The sequence below is a fragment of the Periplaneta americana genome, chromosome 17 (genome assembly GCF_040183065.1).
Source record: "Periplaneta americana isolate PAMFEO1 chromosome 17, P.americana_PAMFEO1_priV1, whole genome shotgun sequence".
In the NCBI taxonomy this organism is placed as follows: Eukaryota; Metazoa; Arthropoda; class Insecta; order Blattodea; family Blattidae; genus Periplaneta; species Periplaneta americana.
Genome location: NC_091133.1, coordinates 115976562 through 116000068, shown reverse-complemented (window position 1 = coordinate 116000068; position 23507 = coordinate 115976562). Strand labels below are relative to the sequence as shown.

Below are 23507 nucleotides of genomic sequence, written 5' to 3'. Positions count from 1 at the left end.
CTCATGCATTCCGCCTTGGGACTCGCATTCGGGAGGTCCGTGATTCAATCCCCGAATAATGTTTCTTCTATATTGGTCAGCATATTTTGTTACTTTCTTTCCTTTGGAGCACTCACTGAACTTGTAGAATTGGATTCTGATATCTTTCCACAACAACATCAAATGCGACAAAAATGAGCATTAAATTTCAAATAAAAAGGACACAGGAAACACTATTAATTCCGTCAATGAACATTTATAATATAGACTACAGATTTAAAGTCATTCAGTGCAAAAAGGTCACGAGTCAGTGACTCATGACTTTTCTGCAAGAAGTGGACATTTCAGGCTTCGATTACAACACTGTTTGAAAGTGTATTCATTTCCTTCTTACACAGACTGGTCGGGCTACCCCTATATCACAATGTTCAATTTTCGTAAAAAACCTGACTCATGACCTTTATGCAATGATCAATTCAATTAGTTATTTATTACAAATTGCCAACTTTCAGATTCTATTCGAAAGTTTATGCAATAAAACCTTTATGTTACAGCGTCCATTGGTTATTGATTTGATCGGCTTTTGCAAGTCTTGGGACACTGTCAGATTCCAGGACTTAAATATTGTGAGGTATCCACAACTTGAAGTCGTAACCGGTGGCTATGCAAGTTATGTACATGACAGTGTGACATTTACGAATTATACTCCTCCTTTAACACTAAGCACGTCTTATTTGGACTTTGGGCTAACCACTGTACATGCAAAACAAACTATTCCAAGTACAGTTAGTATAACAAATCATATGAAAGATGCTGCTACTTTTGAATGGGAGACAGGTACAGTATTATATTTAATTTTAATAATATACAAAACTATATGAAGAAATGGAGATAAATGGTTCATTTTCTGTTCATTCATTCATTCATTCTTCGATTTTTTGTGCACCTGCTACTGTATACCTTGGGAGTAAAGGCAAAAAAGAAAATAGAGCACTAACAAGAGGGCTGCAGCTTAGAAATAAGATTATGGCTACCTATTGGGGTCGACCTGGTATAGCACTGGCCTTATATGCCCAAGGTTGCAGGTTCGATCCCGGGCCAGGTCGATGGCATTTAAGTGTGCTTAAATGCGACAGGCTCATGTCAGTAGATTTACTGGCATGTAAAAGAACTCCTGCAGGACAAAATTCCGGCACATCCGGCGACGCTGATATAACCTCTGCAATTGCGAACGTCGTTAAATAAAACAACATTTAACATAACCTACTGGGTGTTCATTTCAAAGTGTGTCACTACGTCACTGTTGTTGAGTCAGCGATTTGAAGCGAGTTTCAGCTTATATGTCAGAGAAGTTGCCTATTATTCAAGACGTTCAATCTGAACTTGAGAACGTGTACGGTATAACTTGAACGTCATAGCAACAGATGGCAGTCTGTACGGTCTGTGTGCTACCATAACCTCTTTCGAACTGCGTTTTGCGCGGGCAAGTCGTATGCAGGGTATTTGTTATCATCGGTTGCGTACCGCAACATTCCACAACACAAATCAAATGCTCCATGTCCATGTTGACCGTCGAAGTTAATGTCAACAAATACGTAAGTAATCGTCTTAACCCTCTCCCCATATCCCGACAGTAAGAAAAAAAAACACCTCAGTACGTGTTTCCAAACAGTTCACATTCCTGCCACTACAGGCGTTACCGTACATATCAGTAAGTACCCTTCAGAATGAATGCTGTACTTGCTAGGCAACTTCTCTGGCCTCTGCGGAAATGTAGGAAGATTGAATTCTCATGGCATACAGCGAGCCATGACACACTTTGAACTGAACACGCAGTAGTTAATTATTATATTTACTTTATTTAGTACAAATTTGTTTCCAATGACTCAAGTTGCTGAAAATACGATCCTTTGGATGAGTTGGTCAACAACAAAAGTTCTGCAACATGTTCAGATACACATTCCCTGTGACTGTTGCCTCGATGAAGAAGAATGGTCCGTTCGGGCACGGGTTCGATTCCCCCTTGAGCTGATTATCTGGTTGGGTTTTTCTGAGGCTTCCCCAACCGTAAGACGAATGTTAGGTAATCTATGGCGAATCCTCTGCCTCATCTCGACAAATACCATCTCGCTATCACAAATCCCATCGATGCTAAATGACCGAGTAGTTGATACAGCGTCATTAAGTAACCAACTAAAAAAAAATGACGGAGTGCTCTATTGAATGGCGCCAGGCTTGTTTCCACGTTAAACATTGGTTCGCATGCGCATGCAGCTGTTTTTAAACCATTGTTGCATAAACTTGAACAGTGTCTGCATCTTGTCAGATTTAAATCAAACAATAACTTTATCTGATTTAAATTGTGAGCATTTATTTCCCGATCCTTCTAAGCGGAACTTGGTGTATTTGTGTACTACGGGATTTTAAATTACAACTTTAGCATGCCACATATTGCAAAAGGTTCAAAAACACTTATATATATATATATATATATATATACATACACACTCACACACACGCATCATGCACACAAATAGAGTGGAATGTGTTCAATGTCAAGGGACGAATCCTGAACATATTATGAATGGAAAGGTCCTCCACTATTTTGTTCCTTTGCACTTAGATTTCTCGGAAATAATTTTATTATTTTACGTGGCAATTATTATTGATCCTATTCTTTTTTTAAACACATTATTTAGAAATATACATTTTATAAACGACTTTACATTTAGAGTTCTCAATTCCAACAAATAATTCTACATAATGTTTCTGTCACGTCTACAGTTTAAGAGTATTTTAATACTTTAATTCTGGTATTAATAAATCACCACTTTAAGTAATGGATATTTGACAACTTTGTTACCAGATGCGTGCTTCAACCTAATACCTGACAATGAGATTAAGGGCAGTCATCTTGTGAAATAGTCCGGCTACTCTATTTACTACAGTGTTATAATATTTTTCTAGAAACAAAATATATTTTCTATTAAATAAAGTTATATAATTTTCGAAACTTTCTCGGGCTTCCAGCCAGGTCATAAGTTGGTGATCCACCGACGTTTCGAGGATGTTCATCTTCCTCATCTCGTTCGGCAACGTTCTCGCCGCGGTCCGCACTAATAACAGCCAATCGGCGCACAGCTCCTCGGCTGACTCCCTCTGGCACTATAAATTAAGGAGCTAGGTACCCTCAGATATCATTTAACCCTGAAGATTAGGAAGATGAACATCCTCGAAACGTCGGTGGATCACCAACTTATGACCTGGCTGGAAGCCCGAGAAAATTTCGAATTATCACGTCGCCAGGAAAGCTTCAGTAGTTATTTATATAATTTTTTTCTCGAACGGAGTAAAATGGTTTGTCGCATCCTATCTCAGGTGTGCACCTGAACTGAGGGTTAAGTTCTTCTGTATGCCTGCTTAGCAGAGTTTAAAAAGAATGTACGGTACAGGATTTTTTTTTTTTACATTTCCTTATGTCTATTTCCAAAAGCTGTATATTAATATTAAATAAGCTTATACTTACTACTTACTTAATTACTTACTTACTTACTGGCGTTTAAGGAACCCGGAGGTTCATTGCCGCCCTCACATAAGCCCGCCATTGGTCCCTATCCTGAGCAAAATTAATCCATTCTCTATCATCATATCCCACCTCCCTCAAATCCATTTTAATATTATCTTCCCATCTACGTCTCGGCCTCCCTAAAAGTCTTTTTCCCTCCGGCCTCCCAACTAACACTCTATATGCATTTCTGGATTCGCCCATACGTGCTACATGCCCTGCCCATCTCAAACGTCTGGATTTAATGTTCCTAATTATGTCAGGTGAAGAATACAATGCGTGCAGTTCTGTGTTGTGTAACTTTCTCCATTCTCCTGTAACTTCATCCCTCTTAGCCCCAAATATTACCCTAAGCACCTTATTCTCAAACACCCTTAACCTACGTTCCTCTCTCAAAGTGAGAGTCCAAGTTTCACAACCATACAGAACAACCGGTAATATAACTGTTTTATAAATTCTAACTTTCAGATTTTTCGACAGCAGACTGGATGATAAAAGTTTCTCAACCGAATAATAACAGAGTATTATATTTTTGTTTACCTTAATTAAGTACTGGTCTCTATTATGAACTTATCTTTTTCAGCGACATTTCCTCATTTCATTATTTTTAACATATTCAATTATTTGTTTATTATTACTCCAGATAAATCGGGTATATTTGCTATACATCCACAGTCAGTCAAAATCTCAAGTGGACATTCGGCACTTTTTCAAGTATATTTTCGTCCAGACAAACCAAATAAATTGTATGGGATTGAATTAGATGGTCGTGCCTGTTGGGGAAATTATTGCAATGACCTGCATGGCAAAGATGACTCTTTCTACCAGGCTCATGTTCCTGTTCCATTTTCAATAAAGATAGTAGGTATGTATGCATGTATGTTTAGTCAACAGTCCAAAGACTGGTTTGTACCCTATAAGTAACACCAAAAAGGCATTATTAATGAGGCAACTAAGCCAGGAGATAATGGGGTAGGGTTGTCAGTTCCTTTCCCCCTCCATTGCATAAGCCTATATCACTGACTATAGTCGCGACGCTGTTATTTCCTTCGTGACTCCTCCTCTTTGCTTACGTCATAGAAAGTGAAGACTCTATAAAGTCTAGGTAGGTAGTATCATTCGCCATTTTTGTTCTTTCGTTGCCGAGCTACCGGACGAGGGATCTATTTGCCACACCGTCAAACATTATCATGTCGTAGCTTCTGTGATAATAAATCAAACGCACTGTAATTCAGCAAATAATTGAGCGGCAAATAATGTCCTCGTGTGCTTTCTGTGAACGCCAACGAACAAGCCAAAATGGTGGGCGATTATATTAAGTATTTATCGAGCCTTCTTTATCTTCATCAGCGAATCACAAGATGCACACGTTTAAATGTAGCCGACCTGCAACGTGATTGGCTGCCGGAAATAAGAGTGACGGGACTATAGTAACATATTTCACTTATCAAACTTAAGATGTATGCGACAATTGGACGGAGTTGCACAATAATAGACCAACCGACAATTTGAAAAGAAATTAGATATTTGCACAAATCTGTTGATGGCAGGCTAATTTAACTCGGAAAAAATCAAGGATGGGATATCTGAATTTTGCAGCTATCGTTTATTGCATAAAATTAATTTATTTATTTTGCTTTGAAATATTAATTCAACTGCTGGTCTTCTATTAAAAATCGGTTAGCCTTTTATGGAACTGTATTATTTGTGCTATTTTTTGTAATAATATGAATGTTATAATACTTCTTGCATAAAATGTTGTATAAAAAAAAAAGAGATTTATTTCAATGGCCAATATCTCAAAACAGGTTTTTGACTCTTGGTCTCCTATTACGTAACTCCGTCCAATTGTTCTTCCTCCTTGTAGTTGACATGAAACGTACTGGGAACACCATATTGAACACGTCTCACAGTGTGCAATTTTCCCAGTCTAGGTGGACAAAAATCAAATTTCGACTTCTTTAGTTACGCATAGGTGAATATGAATTCATGTTCTTTAACATTTGAGGAATCTTGTGAGAAATAGCATTTACTGTTTTATCAGCAGCAAGCTATATTTAGAAGGGTTTGAACAATTAGTTCTTCCTAACATTTCTCGCTCCTGTTCAGCCATAGACAGAGGGGCTTACTATGTGGGTGAAAAAGAGCCAATTGTTAGTGATTTATTGTGTTGTGAGACATGGAATCTGTTCAGATAGGTACGTTCTTACTCATGTAACTTCAATTACAAGTTTGTAAAGTACTTTTATTCTTACAGAAGGGTTTAAACATTTTATTGAAAAAAAATATTATTTTACAGTTCTCCAAATACAATGTGAGTTTTAATATATCTGGTCACGTCCGGTTACATCAATTCTTTTACGATTTAATATAGAATAATTTAGAGTATTGAATCCTTGTTTTAAAGTTTGCATGTTCTTCATTTATCAGTAATTAATTTTTTTTTCAGTGGTGAGCCATACAGTAACTTTTCCATGTTCGACTTAACAGCAGAAACGAATCATGGATTAAGGAAGTTTTTAATCACTTGCGAGTGTTTGCAAAATTATTCACATGACATCGAACATCAGGTTAAAAATACATTGGACACATTTTATCTAACCTTAGCAAACGCACAGTGAATCAGAATGCAAATCACTAGCTGGACAAAATTAATAACTTCTCTGCATTCCAACGGTTTGTTATGAAACTTTGTACATGTCTTATAGGTGGCACACATGTTTTGTATACAAACTCTGATTACATCTGTACAAGAAAACTACCCCTTTATAGCGTGTGCATTTAAACAAAATTAATAACTTCTTTGCATTCCAACGGTTTATTATGAAACTTTGTACATGTCTTATAGGTGGCACACATGTTTTGTATACAAACTCTGATTACATCCGTACAAGAAAACTACCCCTTTATAGCGTGTGCATTTAAACAAAATTAATAACTTCTTTGCATTCCAACGGTTTGTTATGAAACTTTGTACATGTCTTATAGGTGGCACACATGTTTTGTATACAAACTCTGATTACATCTGTACAAGAAAACTACCCCTTTATAGCGTGTGCATTTAAACAAAATTAATAACTTCTCTGCATTCCAACGGTTTGTTATGAAACTTTGTACATGTCTTATAGGTGGCACACATGTTTTGTATACAAACTCTGATTACATCTGTACAAGAAAACTACCCCTTTATAGCGTGTGCATTTAAACAAAATTAATAACTTCTTTGCATTCCAACGGTTTGTTATGAAACTTTGTACATGTCTTATAGGTGGCACACGTGTTTTGTATACAAACTCTGATTACATCTGTACAAGAAAACTACCGTACCCCTTTATAGCGTGTGCATTTAAACAAAATTAATAACTTCTTTGCATTCCAACGGTTTGTTATGAAACTTTGTACATGTCTTATAGGTGGCACACATGTTTTGTATACAAACTCTGATTACATCTGTACAAGAAAACTACCCCTTTATAGCGTGTGCATTTAAACAAAATTAATAACTTCTTTGCATTCCAACGGTTTGTTATGAAACTTTGTACATGTCTTATAGGTGGCACACATGTTTTGTATACAAACTCTGATTACATCTGTACAAGAAAACTACCGTACCCCTTTATAGCGTGTGCATTTAAACAAAATTAATAACTTCTTTGCATTCCAACGGTTTGTTATGAAACTTTGTACATGTCTTATAGGTGGCACACATGTTTTGTATACAAACTCTGATTACGTCTGTACAAGAAAACTACCCCTTTATAGCGTGTGCATTTAAACAAAATTAATAACTTCTTTGTATTCCAACGGTTTGTTATGAAACTTTGTACATGTCTTATAGGTGGCACACATGTTTTGTATACAAACTCTGATTACATCTGTACAAGAAAACTACCCCTTTATAGCGTATGCATTTAAACAAAATTAATAACTTCTTTGCATTCCAACAGTTTGTTATGAAACTTTGTACATGTCTTATAGGTGGCACACATGTTTTGTATACAAACCCTGATTACATCTGTACAAGAAAACTACCGTACCCCTTTATAGCGTGTGCATTTAAACAAAATTAATAACTTCTTTGCATTCCAACGGTTTGTTATGAAACTTTGTACATGTCTTATAGGTGGCACACATGTTTTGTATACAAACTCTGATTACATCTGTACAAGAAAACTACCCCTTTATAGCGTGTGCATTTAAACAAAATTAATAACTTCTTTGCATTCCAACGGTTTGTTATGAAACTTTGTACATGTCTTATAGGTGGCACACATGTTTTGTATACAAACTCTGATTACATCTGTACAAGAAAACTACCCCTTTATAGCGTATGCATTTAAACAAAATTAATAACTTCTTTGCATTCCAACGGTTTGTTATGAAACTTTGTACATGTCTTATAGGTGGCACACATGTTTTGTATACAAACTCTGATTACATCTGTACAAGAAAACTACCGTACCCCTTTATAGCGTATGCATTTAAACAAAATTAATAACTTCTTTGCATTCCAACGGTTTGTTATGAAACTTTGTACATGTCTTATAGGTGGCACACATGTTTTGTATACAAACTCTGATTACATCTGTACAAAAAAACTACTCCTTTATAGCGTGTGCATTTAAACAAAATTAATAACTTCTTTGCATTCCAACGGTTTGTTATGAAACTTTGTACATGTCTTATAGGTGGCACACATGTTTTGTATACAAACTCTGATTACGTCTGTACAAGAAAACTACCCCTATATAGCGTGTGCACTTAAACAAAATTAATAACTTCTTTGCATTCCAACGGTTTGTTATGAAACTTTGTACATGTCTTATAGGTGGCACACATGTTTTGTATACAAACTCTGATTACATCTGTACAAGAAAACTACCCCTTTATAGCGTATGCATTTAAACAAAATTAATAACTTCTTTGCATTCCAACGGTTTGTTATGAAACTTTGTACATGTCTTATAGGTGGCACACATGTTTTGTATACAAACTCTGATTACATCTGTACAAGAAAACTACCGTACCCCTTTATAGCGTGTGCATTTAAACAAAATTTATAACTTCTTTGCATTCCAACGGTTTGTTATGAAACTTTGTACATGTCTTATAGGTGGCACACATGTTTTGTATACAAACTCTGATTACATCTGTACAAGAAAACTACCCCTTTATAGCGTGTGCATTTAAACAAAATTAATAACTTCTTTGCATTCCAACGGTTTGTTATGAAACTTTGTACATGTCTTATAGGTGGCACACATGTTTCGTATACAAACTCTGATTACATCTGTACAAGAAAACTACCGTACCCCTTTATAGCGTGTGCATTTAAACAAAATTAATAACTTCTTTGCATTCCAACGGTTTGTTATGAAACTTTGTACATGTCTTATAGGTGGCACACATGTTTTGTACACAAACTCTGATTACATCTGTACAAGAAAACTACCCCTTTATAGCGTGTGCATTTAAACAAAATTAATAACTTCTTTGCATTCCAACGGTTTGTTATGAAACTTTGTACATGTCTTATAGGTGGCATACATGTTTTGTATACAAACTCTGATTACATCTGTACAAGAAAACTACCCCTTTGTAGCGTGTGCATTTAAACAAAATTAATAACTTCTTTGCATTCCAACGGTTTGTTATGAAACTTTGTACATGTCTTATAGGTGGCACACATGTTTTGTATACAAACTCTGATTACATCTGTACAAGAAAACTACCCCTTTATAGCGTGTGCATTTAAACAAAATTAATAACTTCTTTGCATTCCAACGGTTTGTTATGAAACTTTGTACATGTCTTATAGGTGGCACACATGTTTTGTATACAAACTCTGATTACATCTGTACAAGAAAACTACCCCTTTATAGCGTGTGCATTTAAACAAAATTAATAACTTCTTTGCATTCCAACGGTTTGTTATGAAACTTTGTACATGTCTTATAGGTGGCACACATGTTTTGTATACAAACTCTGATTACATCTGTACAGGAAAACTACCCCTTTATAGCGTGCGCATTTAAACAAAATTAATAACTTCTCTCTTATGTAACATATTTTTGTGAAACTTTATACAGAAGTTACAGGCAGAATATATTTTTTGTCTACAAAGTCTGATTATGTTTTATACGAGAAACTGCCCTTTATAGTGGTACATTTAGACAAAACTAATAACTTCTCTCCTATATAATATATTTTTATGGAACTTTGTACAACTAGGTCTACAGGTACCATATAGACCTGTAGAATTTGTACACAAAAATATGTGCTACCTGTAACTCCTTTACAAAGTTTCATAAAAATCGGTTATGTAGGAGAGAAGTTGCGTAAATGCCCCCCCCCCCCCTGTAAAGGGGTACTGTACTTCCTTTATGGAACCGTAAATATAGTTTGTACACAAAAAATATATCCTACTTGTAACTTCAGTACAGTGTTTCATAAAAATCTGTTAGCTAGGAGAGAAATTATTTTAGTCTAAAACCACCCCTATAAAGGGGTAGTTCCTCGTACACAAACGTAGTCAAAGTTTGACACAAAAAAAATATATATGTGCTATTTATAAGGACCGTACAAAGTTTCATAAGAATGCGTTGGAATGCAGAGAAGTTATTAATTTTGTCCAGCTAGATTTGCATTATTGCACACTGTGCGTCTGTGGAAAATTGTCTAAAACTTTGTTTTTATTGAGAAGGCTGAAAGCTTTCTTCCCTTTACATTATTTGAAGACAACATATTTCGCATATTTTAATAGCATTATGGAATTTTATTTCAGGGAAACAACACCCACATTTGTTTAAACTGCAGAAGAAAGCTATAAGAATCATCACTAATTTCGGTACAGTCAAATTAAATTATTCCTATAGCGATATATTCTTATTTTCAGGACATACACTTGCTTCAAACTCAAATGATTGGTTACCTAAATATGAAGTAGTGCCTCAGAGTATAGTCTTACCACCATGCTTGCCATTGTTACCTGTATATACTACATTTATGATAAAACAACTTGAGGAACAACCTCTTATGTTCAAGTTTTTGTCACCACAAGTTACGTAAGTAATGCTTTCGTGAAATTCCTGTTTCATGCAACAGTTGCAACGACATTAGACAGACTGGAAGATCATTTCAAACACATTACAAGGAATATATCACAGTCATAAGCAAACCACACAACAATTCAACCTATGCAGAACACATCACAAACTGCAATTATAACTACAGCAACATAGACAACGACATGAAAGTACTACACATTCAGCCAAAAAAAAAAAAAAAACAGAAACTTAACACACTAGGACAATATGAAATTTATAAACATACAAAAACACACCCACATCACATCCTGAACACTCAAATCAATTTCAAAACACACACTCTTTTCAACACAATCATGAACACACCCCACCACAACAGGAAACCAGAAGATAGCGCGGGATTCTCCACTAGGCTATGGACAATGAAGAACAACACTTCGAAACTAGCAGCCAGGTAAATTCCTATTAACACAGTAAAGAAGTTGGAAAGTTAATCAGTGATATTTAAGTGTATATAGAAAAATGAAGAATTAATAAATTTGTTTCAGGCACTATACTCTCAAGCCAATGCAAGGTGTTATCACAGAAGGCTATCAAATAATTGTTGTACAGTTATGTCCTTCAGAAAACAGTGAAACAGCCTATGTAGAACGCTGGGGACTTCAATTTAATGGATCATCAAAATACGAGGTATTGAGCAGGACTGCTGACTAGTTATTGAAATTGCTTGTGAGGAAGCATTAAGAAATGCCTATAGTAGAGTATTTTTTTTTTTTTGTTCATGCCATTACATACAGCAAATTAATTGGGATGTAAGAAGAGGGTATTCTAATCGTATTGTTTTTTGGCCCTTAATAAGTCGTGATTTTCTGGTATACAGAGTGGATGGTAACCTCTGCACCAAAATGAAGCTGGTATTAGGTCGTGAGGAGAGATTTGAAAAACCTAAATACGCTTTTTCTCTAATATTCACGTTTTAGAGAAAATCGTTATGTTTCTATGAAGCATTTGGCAACTACAATAACTCTAACAAGCGCAACCAGCACTCCTTACCTTCCCCTCCCCATCTGCAGTACTCAGTCAGTGACACGTGGCAGTATGCTGCGTTGCAAGATTTATTTTAACGATTTTCGCAATTATTCAATTTAAATTCATGGCTAAACGGTTTAATTTGCAAAACAAGATCCAAGACATTAACTGTTCAGATTATTTTTACCCATCTGCTTGTATAGCAATCAGCCATTGCTCTCGGACCATTACCACAATAGAGCGTTGCAAATATTGGGTGAAGACTACTTTTTTTCCTGCTTAATGGTGCTTCATCGAAAGAAAAGTGTAATGAATGTTTTGTTATATTTAAAGAATCACCTTTTAAATTTTGGTGCATCGGTCCTCCGCCACCCTGTATTTTCAACAAAAGAACCAAGATATTATAATAAAGTTGGTTGTGTGGAAAATTTCTTGCCATACTCATTTCATCATTGTTCTGTTTTTCTCCATATTACTGTATTTCATGTCATAATAGGCTCTGTAAAATGAATAAACTTTAACTCTTACCTTCATTCCAAGAAAGTTACCTACAACATTTACTGGTACTGCATTGTGTACTAATATTTAGTCGATTTTCTGTCTATTTTCAAAAAAGTAAAATATTTATTTATTTATTTACTTACTTACATACTCACTCACTCATTTATTTATTTATTTATTTACTTACTTATTTATTTACTTACTTATTTATTTACTTACTTATTTACTTACTTACTTATTTATTTATTTATTTACTTACTTTATCTATCTATCTATCTATCTATCTATCTATCTATCTATCTATCTATCTATCTATCTATCTATCTATCTATCTATCTATCTATCTATCTATCTATCTATCTATCTATCTATCTATCTATCTATCTATCTATCTATCTATCTATCTATCTATCTATCTATCTATCTATCTATCTATCTATCTATCTATCTATCTATCTATCTACCTACCTACCTACCTACCTACCTACCTACCTACCTACCTACCTACCTACCTACCTACCTACCTACCTACCTACCTACCTACCTACCTACCTACCTACCTACCTACCTACCTACCTACCTATCTATCTATCTATCTATCTATCTATCTATCTATCTATCTATCTATCTATCTATCTATCTATCTATCTATTCTGGTGTAGTTAAGGCCATCAGGCCTTCTCTTCCACAAAAAAAAATACACTATATACAAACAAAGTTACACAAGAAATAAAGAGAGAGAGAAAAAAACACTATAAACAAAGTAAAGCCACACAAAAATATACACAGGTTGCAGTAACACAAACTTTAAATGAGTGATTAAGTATCATAAATAGGTAGTAGCGAACTTTTATTGCTGTTGTTAATATTGTTAATATTTTATGTGACTCATATATTGTTATGTTATAGACAAACGTAGATATCCGTGCATATGCTGAGTATCCTTCTCTCCATTTCGGTAAAATGAACAGAATTGTCTTTCCAGCCATTTATCCAGGATGTGAAGAAACTGTTAATGTTTCTGTTCGAAATCCCACAAGGCATTGCTTAAGGTATACTAATTAAATTAATATTAATATATCATCATCATCTTCTTCTTCTTCTTCTTCTTCTTCTTCTTCTTCTTCTTCATACCGGTATATCAATGTGCTCAAAAGTCTTGTAATTCATCTCCAGTACAGTCGGTTCCCAACACAACCTGTTGTAGCCATCCTGGTTGCAGAGAGACTGAAACTCTTGGACATGTGTTGGGGTTTTGTCGAAAGACCTAACTAATACGAAACAAGCACCATAATAGGGAGAGGACTGTGATCGCTGATTTTCTTAGACAACAATGATGGAAAGTCCAGGAGGAAGTCCAGTGCCTTTCTATACATGATTCCACATTGTCGCCATTGATACAAAGCGCAATCTAGGGTTGATAATAGATCCTACCATTCAGTTTGAGAAACATGCAATGCAGCCACACAACTGACAATTGAAAAGCATTTGATTTGTGAACCTTGTATACCATACTTCAGTCTGAAATATGTTGTTGTTGTTGTTTTATAATGCCAGGCGTTTGACAATAAAGTCATTTGACCTCTTGCACTCCAATATTTTTCAAAGATATTATCATGACCAGCCACTGAAGCACAGATTTTGAGGTGTTCCGAATCCATTTCTTGGTTTGAGTTGCACAATGGACAGTTAGGGGACTGATATATTCCTATTCTATGCAGGTGTTTGGCCAAACAATCATGGCCTGTTGCCAATCTAAATGCAGCTACAGACGATTTTCGTGGTAAATCGGGAATTAACTGTGGATTTTGATGCAGAGAGTTCCCATGGGATTGTGTTATCAAATTTTGTTTGTTGAAGTCTAAGTATGTAGATTTAATAAATCTTTTCACAGAGTAATATGTAGATTTAGTAACAGGTCTGTAAGTAGCAGTGGTGCCCTTCTTTGCTAAAGCATCCGCATTCTCGTTTCCCAGGATTCCACAGTGGGATGATATCCATTGGAATACAATTCTTTTATTGAGTGATATTAATTGAGAGAGCATTTTAGTTATTTCTGCTGTTTGAGATGAAGGTGTGTGTTTAGAGACTATTGATAGAATAGCTGCTTTGGAGTCTGACAATATAACTGCATTTTTAAATTTACTGATGTGGCATAGAAGATTCCTGGGACTTTCACTTATTGCAATGATTTCTCCATCAAAACTTGTTGTTCCATACCCAAGAGATCTATAAAGTGAGAAGAGACAGCACGTAACACCTGCACCGGCACCTTGTTCTCTGGAGATCAAGGATCCGTCAGTGTATAAATGAAGCCAGTTTTGTGGAGGGTATCTAATATTAATTGTCTCTAAAGACAATTGTTTTAGTATTTCAGTGTTTACTTCTGATTTCAGTATTTCTTCTGTTAAATTTAGATTATATTCCATATTTAATAGAGTTAAAGGGTTTGGTTTAATTTGTAGGTTTTCTTTTAAATTCGGGATATTGATTTTCTGTTTTAATTCTTGAACAATGGCTATGAAACTTTTTTGAGTTTTCAATCTACAGAGAGGACTGTATGAATGCCAATTGTTTCCTGGTAATCTAATAAGTTTTTCATACTGAATCAGTGCTTTTTCTTCTATTGTCATTTTGATGCTGTTAATATTAGTGAGGAATCTCAGTGTGAAATATAACATCTCACCAACCAAATGGAATGTCCAAGGCATTCTCTTTGGTGCACGAGGTTACCTATCGAAATATACCTATGTATATTGAAATCTTTAGGTTTCAGTTATTTTGTTACACTAAGATGGTCTTAATCAACATTTTAAAGGACTTACTTTAAATTCTAGAATTTCGTCTATTTTTTTAAATAAGCCAATATCTATATATATAATTTGAACTGGTAATGGAAATTACGGGAAAACGGCTGAACAGATTTTAATAAATGGCCTCTCATTTTAAAGCTTGGAACCCAAAGTTTTTCGGAAAAATAGTAGTTTTCAGTCAATTTTCCTACATAATTTTCCTATTTTCCAAAATCCATCTGTCGTCAGTTTTGAGAACTAGCTAATTGCATTCAGGAGAAGCGAAGCGAGCATCAGAATAAAACAAGACACACACTACAGTAAACAATATTACACGAAGGCCATGATCTGCAAGAATGCTGACATATTTAGAGCTCAAATTAAATTTGTTATTAAAAACTTAACTTACTAAAAATAATTTACAGGTTCGATTCTGTGGTGTGTAATTTTCTGGGTACAGCTGTGTATTGGATATTAAAAACTACAAAACTTGAGGTGGTTTGACGACATTATTACTATTAGATATGAAATATTATTGTAGTTAATGCCGTGATGTGACTATTTTTCATTAATTATACATATTAATGCTATATTGATGATATGAAAGTGAAACGTTTTGGGGTTATATAAGTAGATGTAGAGAACAACTTAAATTAGATTTTGATTTCTATATTTTACTGAGTGGCGGCTATATAGTATATATAGTATATGTTACTGAAAGCTATAAAACTTACGTAAGATAATATTATTAAAAATCAAATATTTTTATAGTTATTAATCAAGTGGGGTTGGGTCTTTTTCATATATTTAATGGCGGTGTGGTGTAGATATTTATATGTGTGGTTCTCTTCAGTATTGGCTCGAGAGAGAGTATCTTTCATTATTATGGAAGCAAATAACTTTCAGAATGTCTGGTATTCTTCATTGAAAATAAATCTGAAAAATGTTTATTTGAACGTCTAATGAACTTAGTTTGCAGCATTTGCTGCACAAGCCACTAGTTTAAATATTTATTGTCAGATTAATTTGTCTTTGTATTTACTGCATTAATTGTCTTCACATTTGTAAAAATGCTGTTATCATTGTTCTGGATTCTTGTGGTCATTTTCATTAAAGGACAGATGACTTTTTTATTAAATCTTTTATCATACTGTTCATATAAAACTGTGCGTCTTGTTTACAGATATCATTATCAACAGTCCACAATTCCTGACAACTTAGATATACTAGACAAAGTTTATGTTATTGCATCAAATGAAATAATATCTAATACTTGGAAATACACCCCCCAAGAACCTGGTGAATTCTCACTACAATTAAAATGTGAAGCTAGTGTACTTCAGGATTGTAAATACATTGTTGGAATGCCATATGAAACATCTGTCAAAGTTAATGGAATTTGTGAATATGTGGAGCTAGTTGTAAGTATGCTTTTTGTGAAATTTTTGACCACAATATAAACTTTGATCTACAAAACAATAACCTGAAGATTTGACGTCATATATATTTTGTGCGCTTTTAACACTTATGGTAAAATATCATTCCTGGTTCTCTTTTTTTTCCATTAAGTGGTGCCTTATGTTGACATACTGATACATATTATATAACCAGCTACAAAAGCGAGATACTGGTATTGATCTGGCTGTAGTTACACTCAACTTGATCCTTGAAATTGTCTTTAAACTTTTATTTAGTAAAATACAGTAATACAAAATAATATTTCCATTCTGTCAGCATGATTTATTATAGTGAATAGAGGAACAAAGATTTTCCGATATTTTTTTAATCAGGGATTGTGTATCACTGAAGACATTATAACAGATGCCCCGTCATAGGATTGGTACACACATTTATTAATGTCTAATCCAACTGAACCTAAGAAACTGTTTATTTCCAAAGTTAAAGCAGGGACATTCAATTCAATAAAACCTAGAAACCTTTCTTTAATCTCTTCCTTACAAATATAACTAACACAAATACTCATATTATTTTCTGCACATGCGCAGTGTGTTGTAAGCGAAACTTATACATAAGGGAGCTCCAAATTTTATTTCATTATCTGTACAGTAGGCTACAATTTTTAGAAATGAAGTGAAATATATTAATTTTGGTATTATAGAGAATACTTGTTATGTATAATTAAGAAAACACAAATTCATCTTTTTTTCTTTTATTGCATACGAAATGAGTTAGGTAGGTAATGGTATGTATTTTGAATAATAGTGAAAGGAAATAAACTGATCTGAGGATAATATTCAATAAAAATACCAAGGAATCATGTAGACCACTATTTCCAGAGTTAAAGGTAATGTCAGTTTACAATCTATTCATTTACAGAATCTTGATATCCAACATAGATCTTTATCAGACTAGATCAGATATACATTCCTTCAACACTAGAAATAAAGATAAATTAGATTACACAAGGTGCAGATTGAGTGTGAGCTCAAATACCTGCTTTTTTAGTGGCATAAATATATTTATAAACTACCATTGGAGGCGAGAAAGTTACCAATAAATAGGTTTAAGTCCTACATACATAGATGGTTGCTGAACAGACCTTTCTATTCAGTGAATGAATTCATGGAGTGTGATGTAAATATTGTATTTTAGAAATGTAACCCTTTCTTTATATTTTAATTTGTCTCTTTGTATTTTAATTATACCTTTTGTCCTTATATAAATGTGTTAACCTACAGCATACTCTGTTTATCTCTCAGTGTTTGTTTTGTTTATTTCTCAGCGTTTGTTTATTTGACTGTGTATGTTTATTTGCTTATAATTATTTGTTTACTTGTCTATATTTATTTGTGCTAAGTTTGTTTGTGCATGTGTGAGTGTATGTGTGCGTGTGTATATTATCGAACCTGACGATATCATATCCAGGCCTTGTACACTGGTTTCTGACAAATAAATATTATTATTATTATTATTATTATTATTATTATTATTATTATAATTATGGTAATATCATTCATACACAATAAAGGAATTGAAATATTGCGAAATACGTAACATATAATGAGAAAGTATCCATGTCTTTCGTAACACATTTTTTTATTTGTCTTTTGATAATAGGTATGGTATATAAAATGTTTTTCATTAAGTTTGAAGCACTGGACCTCTCTTAGTATACGGTACATCATTATTTATGTTTCAGGCTTTTCCAGAGAAAATTGACTTTGGAATATCTTCTTGGGGTGAATCAAGAACACAGTCCTTTTATTTGTTTAATTTTGGAAATTGTAAGATGCATTACAAATTGAAAGTAGTTCATTACACCTTTCCAAGAAGCTCGAAGCGCTTAAGAGATGTGCTTTTGTCTCCATTGACTTCTACACTAGGGCCAAATGAAAAAAATGAAATTCAAGTAACAATTTGTCCTAGTGAATTGGGATTCAATGAATTTGCTGTCATGTATGACATACGAGTAAGTTCAAACTCGGAAGCTACAGTACCCACAGTCACTGACAAAATACTGACTGTAATACAATATGAAGGTGTTTTTCCTACGCTAAAAATTTGTGATTTAAGAATCGTTCAAGGAGGACCGATATTCTGTAAACTGTGGTTGTGGAAGATGCTGAATATTAACAAGTGAGTATATTTTGTTCTGTATCAGTACCCCATACCTTAAGGGGCTGTCAGACATTGGCTATTTTTAAAAACGATTGTCATATAGATTGCTTTTTGTCTCTATTGGTAGAATATGATCTCTCTTAAAATACAATTTCTGTAAAATATGATTTTTATTTTTAATATATAATTTTTTTTTCATTATTTTAATCATTCCTTTGATTCAAATTGTCTTATTTAACACAAAATTGTAATTCTTTGACGTTTAGAATTACATGTAAGTAAACTTATCTTCATTTTACTTTTACTATTATCATTGTTATTATTATTGTATTGTTTTTGTATTTTTATTATTTTTTTATTTCGGAATATGTATGATAAGAACTTTCTTGTGTTAAATTTTAATGTACCTTGTTAACATGTTTCGACCTATTTTGGGTCATCTTCAGAACTGGTCGTTGTTGGTCTTGGCGCCTCTTGTTTTCTGTGAGGGTGCGTTTGTAGTGTAGAGTCAAAGAGTGTATGTGTTTTGAAATTGAGTTGTGTGTTGAGAATATCGTTGGGGTGTGTTTTCGTGTGTCTGTATATTTCATATTGTTCTAGTGTGTTGAGTTTCTGGCTTTTTGATTGGATGTGCAGTGTTTCCATGTCTGTGTTGATGTCCCTGTAGGTGTGGTTGGCATTTGTGATGTATTCTGCATATGTGGAGGTGTTTTGTAATTTTGTTATGGCTGTGATGTGTTCTTTGTAACGTGTTTGAAATGATCTGCCTGTCTGTCCTATGTAGAAGTTGTTGCAGATGTTACATTTGAGTTTGTCTACGCCTGTGTGGTTATATTTGTTTGTTTGTGTTTGTGTGTTGAGAAGTTTTTGTAGAGTGTTATTTGTTCTGTATGCGATGCGCCAAGACCAACAAAGACCAGTTCTGAAGATGACCCAAAATAGGTCGAAACATGTTAACAAGGTAAGTTAAAATTTAACACAAGAAAGTTCTTATCATACATATTCCGAAGTGATATAGTGTTAAAAGTTGTGTAATCAAGATGTATATTTTTTTATATTTGCTATGTGTTTTTATGCTTTTTGAGTGAAAGAGAAGGTCTTACGGCCTTAACTCTGCCAAGAAAAAAAGTAAGTAAAGTAAATAAGTAAATAAATAACTAAGTATGTAAGTAATTAAATAAATGAATAAAGAAATCAATAAATAAATAAGTATCAGTAGGTCTAAATAAATAAATAAATAAAATCAACGAACAGACTACAGACAGCTGGACAGACAGACAGACTGGCATATGGATATTCACTGACCTGCATACTGTTAAAGTAACAAGATCTAAGTTAATGTAATATCTGATGTGCCAAACATTAATATGATGTACAGTACGGTAGTTATATTCGTATTTGATTTTATCAGTTACAATAACATTCATATAATAGTGGTACCCGGCCCCGGCCCCGGAACAATTTTTCCCTTGAAATTATTCAAATCTGCTTTACAGGGAGCTTCACCTGAGAGACTAGATTTGCATAATATATACGTTACTGTGTTCATTAACAGAAAACCACAATTCCAAGTCACACAGCGATTGTGTGCACTCGTTGTGGGTCTCTGGCGTTTCGTCAGCCCACGCGAGTCGTGTGGATATAAAGAGAAAAGTTGAGACGGTGTCGGGTGGAGTTCCCGGGTAGCTCAGTGGTAGAGCGCTGGTACGTTCAACCAGAGGTCCCGGGATCGATACCCGGCCCCGGAACAATTTTTCCCTTGAAATTATTCAAATCTGCTTTACAGGGAGCTTCATCTGAAAGACTAGATTTGCATAATATATACGTTACTGTGTTCGTTAACAGAAAACCACAATTCCAAGTCACACAGCGATTGTGTGCACTCGTTGTGGGTCTCTGGCGTTTCGTCAGCCCACGCGAGTCGTGTGGATATAAAGAGAAAAGTTGAGACGGTGTCGGGTGGAGTTCCCGGGTAGCTCAGTGGTAGAGCGCTGGTACGTTCAACCAGAGGTCCCGGGATCGATACCCGGCCCCGGAACAATTTTTCCCTTGAAATTATTCAAATCTGCTTTACAGGGAGCTTCACCTGAAAGACTAGATTTGCATAGTGGTAACGTTTCTCTCACTAAGTCATTCAGTTCATGACTTTATGATAAAATACAGTAATTTAGTGTAAAGGGAGAGTTCTTATGTGAACATTAATGAAAGACTGGACACTTATAATCCTTGTTCTAAATCAATTTTAAAATATTTGACGAAAGTATAATTCTTTTGTGCTGTATATTGAGGTATTCTGATAATATGATCGAATTTTAACGATTGTTGTAAGTACTTAAATCTTTGTTTAAGGCTTAATGATACACTGGCCGAAGTTCCGCCTGATTGCATGCTGGATGTACCCATAACCTTGCCAGAAGCCCAAGAAGGCAGTAAGCCCCTTACCGTATGTTTGCTTCTGAAGAACAATTCTGAAATACCAAATAAATGGAAGATAAAAAGGCAACAAGTTTGTACTTGTCCACTAGTTAATTTGACTAGAGGAATATCATTTAGGTACAAAGAATATGACTGTCCACACAGGCCGCTGTTTCAGATATATCCAACTTCTGGAGAATTGCAGGTATAATGCCAATATTTCAATACATTAAACATTTATTTGTCAGAATTATGTGAATATTTTCAAATTTTATATTTGTTACATATGTTTACATATTATAGCCTTGCTATAGGAATCACACGTACCATCTACTGTAGGCCTACTACCAATATTTATATATACATACATACATACAAGGCCACCGGCGTGGCTCAGTCGGTTAAGGTGCTTGCCTGCCGGTCTGAAGTTGCGCTCGGGCGCGGGTTCGATTCCCGCTTGGGCTGATTACCTGATTGGATTTTTTCCGAGGTTTTCCCCAACCGTAAGGTGAATGCCAGGTAATCTATGGCGAATCCTCGGCCTCATCTCACCAAAATACCATCTCACTATCACCAATCTCATCGATGCTAAATAACCTCGTAGTTGATACAGCGTCGTTAAATAACCAACTAAAAAAAATACATACATATACAGGGTGATTCACGAAGATTGTGCAATACTCTAGGACAGTCTATATCTTTTTTTTGGTAAAAAAAATTAGAATGGAAAGAATAAATGAAATAGCTAGAATTGAATGAGAAAAAGAATTGGATAAGAAAAAAAGGTTTAGTTTTTTTTAATAGTACTATCAATAAATAAAATAAAACATATATATTCAAAAGTTTCAAATATGCTAGAATAATGGAAGATTTATATGATAGCTGCATAGTACATCTTAGCCGTGAGCAAAAACTAATTGTAACGGCATATTAAAATGAGTTGAGTCTTGCACAAAACTAGTCGCAAGTGTGATTTCCGACATCACACACGCACGCACGCACACACACACACACACACCACACACACCAGTACCGAACTCACAGCAGAGTATGAGCACAGACCAAGATTTACATTCCAGTGTACATTCCACAAAGTGTAATTTGTGATGAATAAGTTCTTCCTGTTCTGTTTCTATTGCCATCATTCACAAATCATAAACATTCGCATCAATGATGCAGAATGGAACTGGAAACTAACGCATTCCCTAGAGTATCATCAATATAATATCCTATCGTGAGAAACAGCCCTGGAACAGATACTGGCACTCTTCAGCTACCAATATCTGAATCAGATGCCTAATTTTGTAATATGTATCCAATTTTCGAATGCATTGTTTACAGCGTGCCCCCTGTTAAAGACCGCTGAAATGAAAGAGGTGTCATTGTCTTTGTCTGAAACTTCATAACTTCATCTTTGTGTTTTGAAATCCAGAGTTGGAACAATAACGAACTGCATTCTTCAGTCTGGAAGAGTTCTGCCAGTTTATTTAGTATCGAGCCTCATACACAATTATCATATTACTATTTCAAAATGAGCGTATAGGTCTTATAAAAATATGTACGAGGGGGATCCAGGAAATAACGACCGTTAGCGCATACCCGCCACGCAGCTGACTCCGCTTCCTTAACATGTGTTTTCATAATGTTGTGAGTACTGGTTGCAACAAGTCGCCATTGTGCATTTTGTGTTACTTCAAAATGAACGACGTGATTGATAATCCCGCCGACTGTGAGGTGAGGAGTGTGATTCGATTTTTGAATGCCTGACATTTGAAACCTGCAGAAAATTACCGGCAATTGAAAGAAGTGTATGGTGATACTGTAATGAATGAAAGAAATGTGAGAAAATGGTGCGAAATGTTCAACAATGGGCGAACAAATGTCCACGATGAAACTCGACCCGGACGCCCATCACTCATCACAGAAGACCTGAAGACTAAAGTGAACGACAGAATCTTGCAAGACAGGCGCACATCACTCGACGAATTACATATTGCCTTTCCTGACATTTCTCGTTCTTTGCTTGGTGAAATTGTGTCGCAACATCTTGGCTACCACAAAATCTGTGCACGATGGGTTCCACGGCAACTGAGTGACCAACACAAAACTCAGAGAATGGCCTCAGCATTAACATTCTTGATGCGATATCACACAGATGGAGACGCCTTTCTTGATCAAATTGTGACTGGTGATGAGACCTGGATGTCTCACAACACCGCAGAGACCAAGCGCCAATCACGTCAGTGGCATCATCCCTCATCACCCAAGAAACCGAGAAAATTCAAACAGACTCTCTCAACACAAAAAGTCATGGCTACTGTCTTTTGGGATCGCAAAGGTGTTCTTTTGCTGGATTTCATGCCAAAAGGCACTACGATCAATGCAAATCGTTATTGTGAGACTTTACGAAAACTACGGCGAGCCATCCAAAACAAGAGGTGAGGAATGCTTTCGAGAGGAGTTGTGCTTCTTCACGACAACGCCCGCCCGCACACTGCTGCTTCAACTCGAGAATTGCTGGATCAATTCGGTTGGGAAATCTTTGATCATCCGCCCTATAGTCCAGACCTTGCTCCTAGCGATTTTCACCTTTTCACTAAG

The 23507-nt window shown here is 35.1% G+C and overlaps 1 protein-coding gene across 2 annotated transcripts in view; it reads left to right on the top strand.

The window, feature by feature from the left end:
* The first annotated feature begins 10864 nt into the window (after positions 1-10864).
* LOC138693144 (cilia- and flagella-associated protein 65-like) overlaps positions 10865-23507 on the top strand; it is a 28307-nt gene continuing 15664 nt past the window's right edge. For both annotated transcript variants that reach the window (XM_069816816.1, XM_069816815.1), the window contains exons 1-5: positions 10865-11280; positions 13030-13172; positions 16096-16333; positions 18073-18509; positions 20841-21111. In XM_069816816.1, the coding sequence (XP_069672917.1) occupies positions 11158-11280; positions 13030-13172; positions 16096-16333; positions 18073-18509; positions 20841-21111 (1212 nt within the window). In that variant the 5' untranslated portion in view covers positions 10865-11157. The remainder of the gene's footprint in view (positions 11281-13029; positions 13173-16095; positions 16334-18072; positions 18510-20840; positions 21112-23507) is intronic.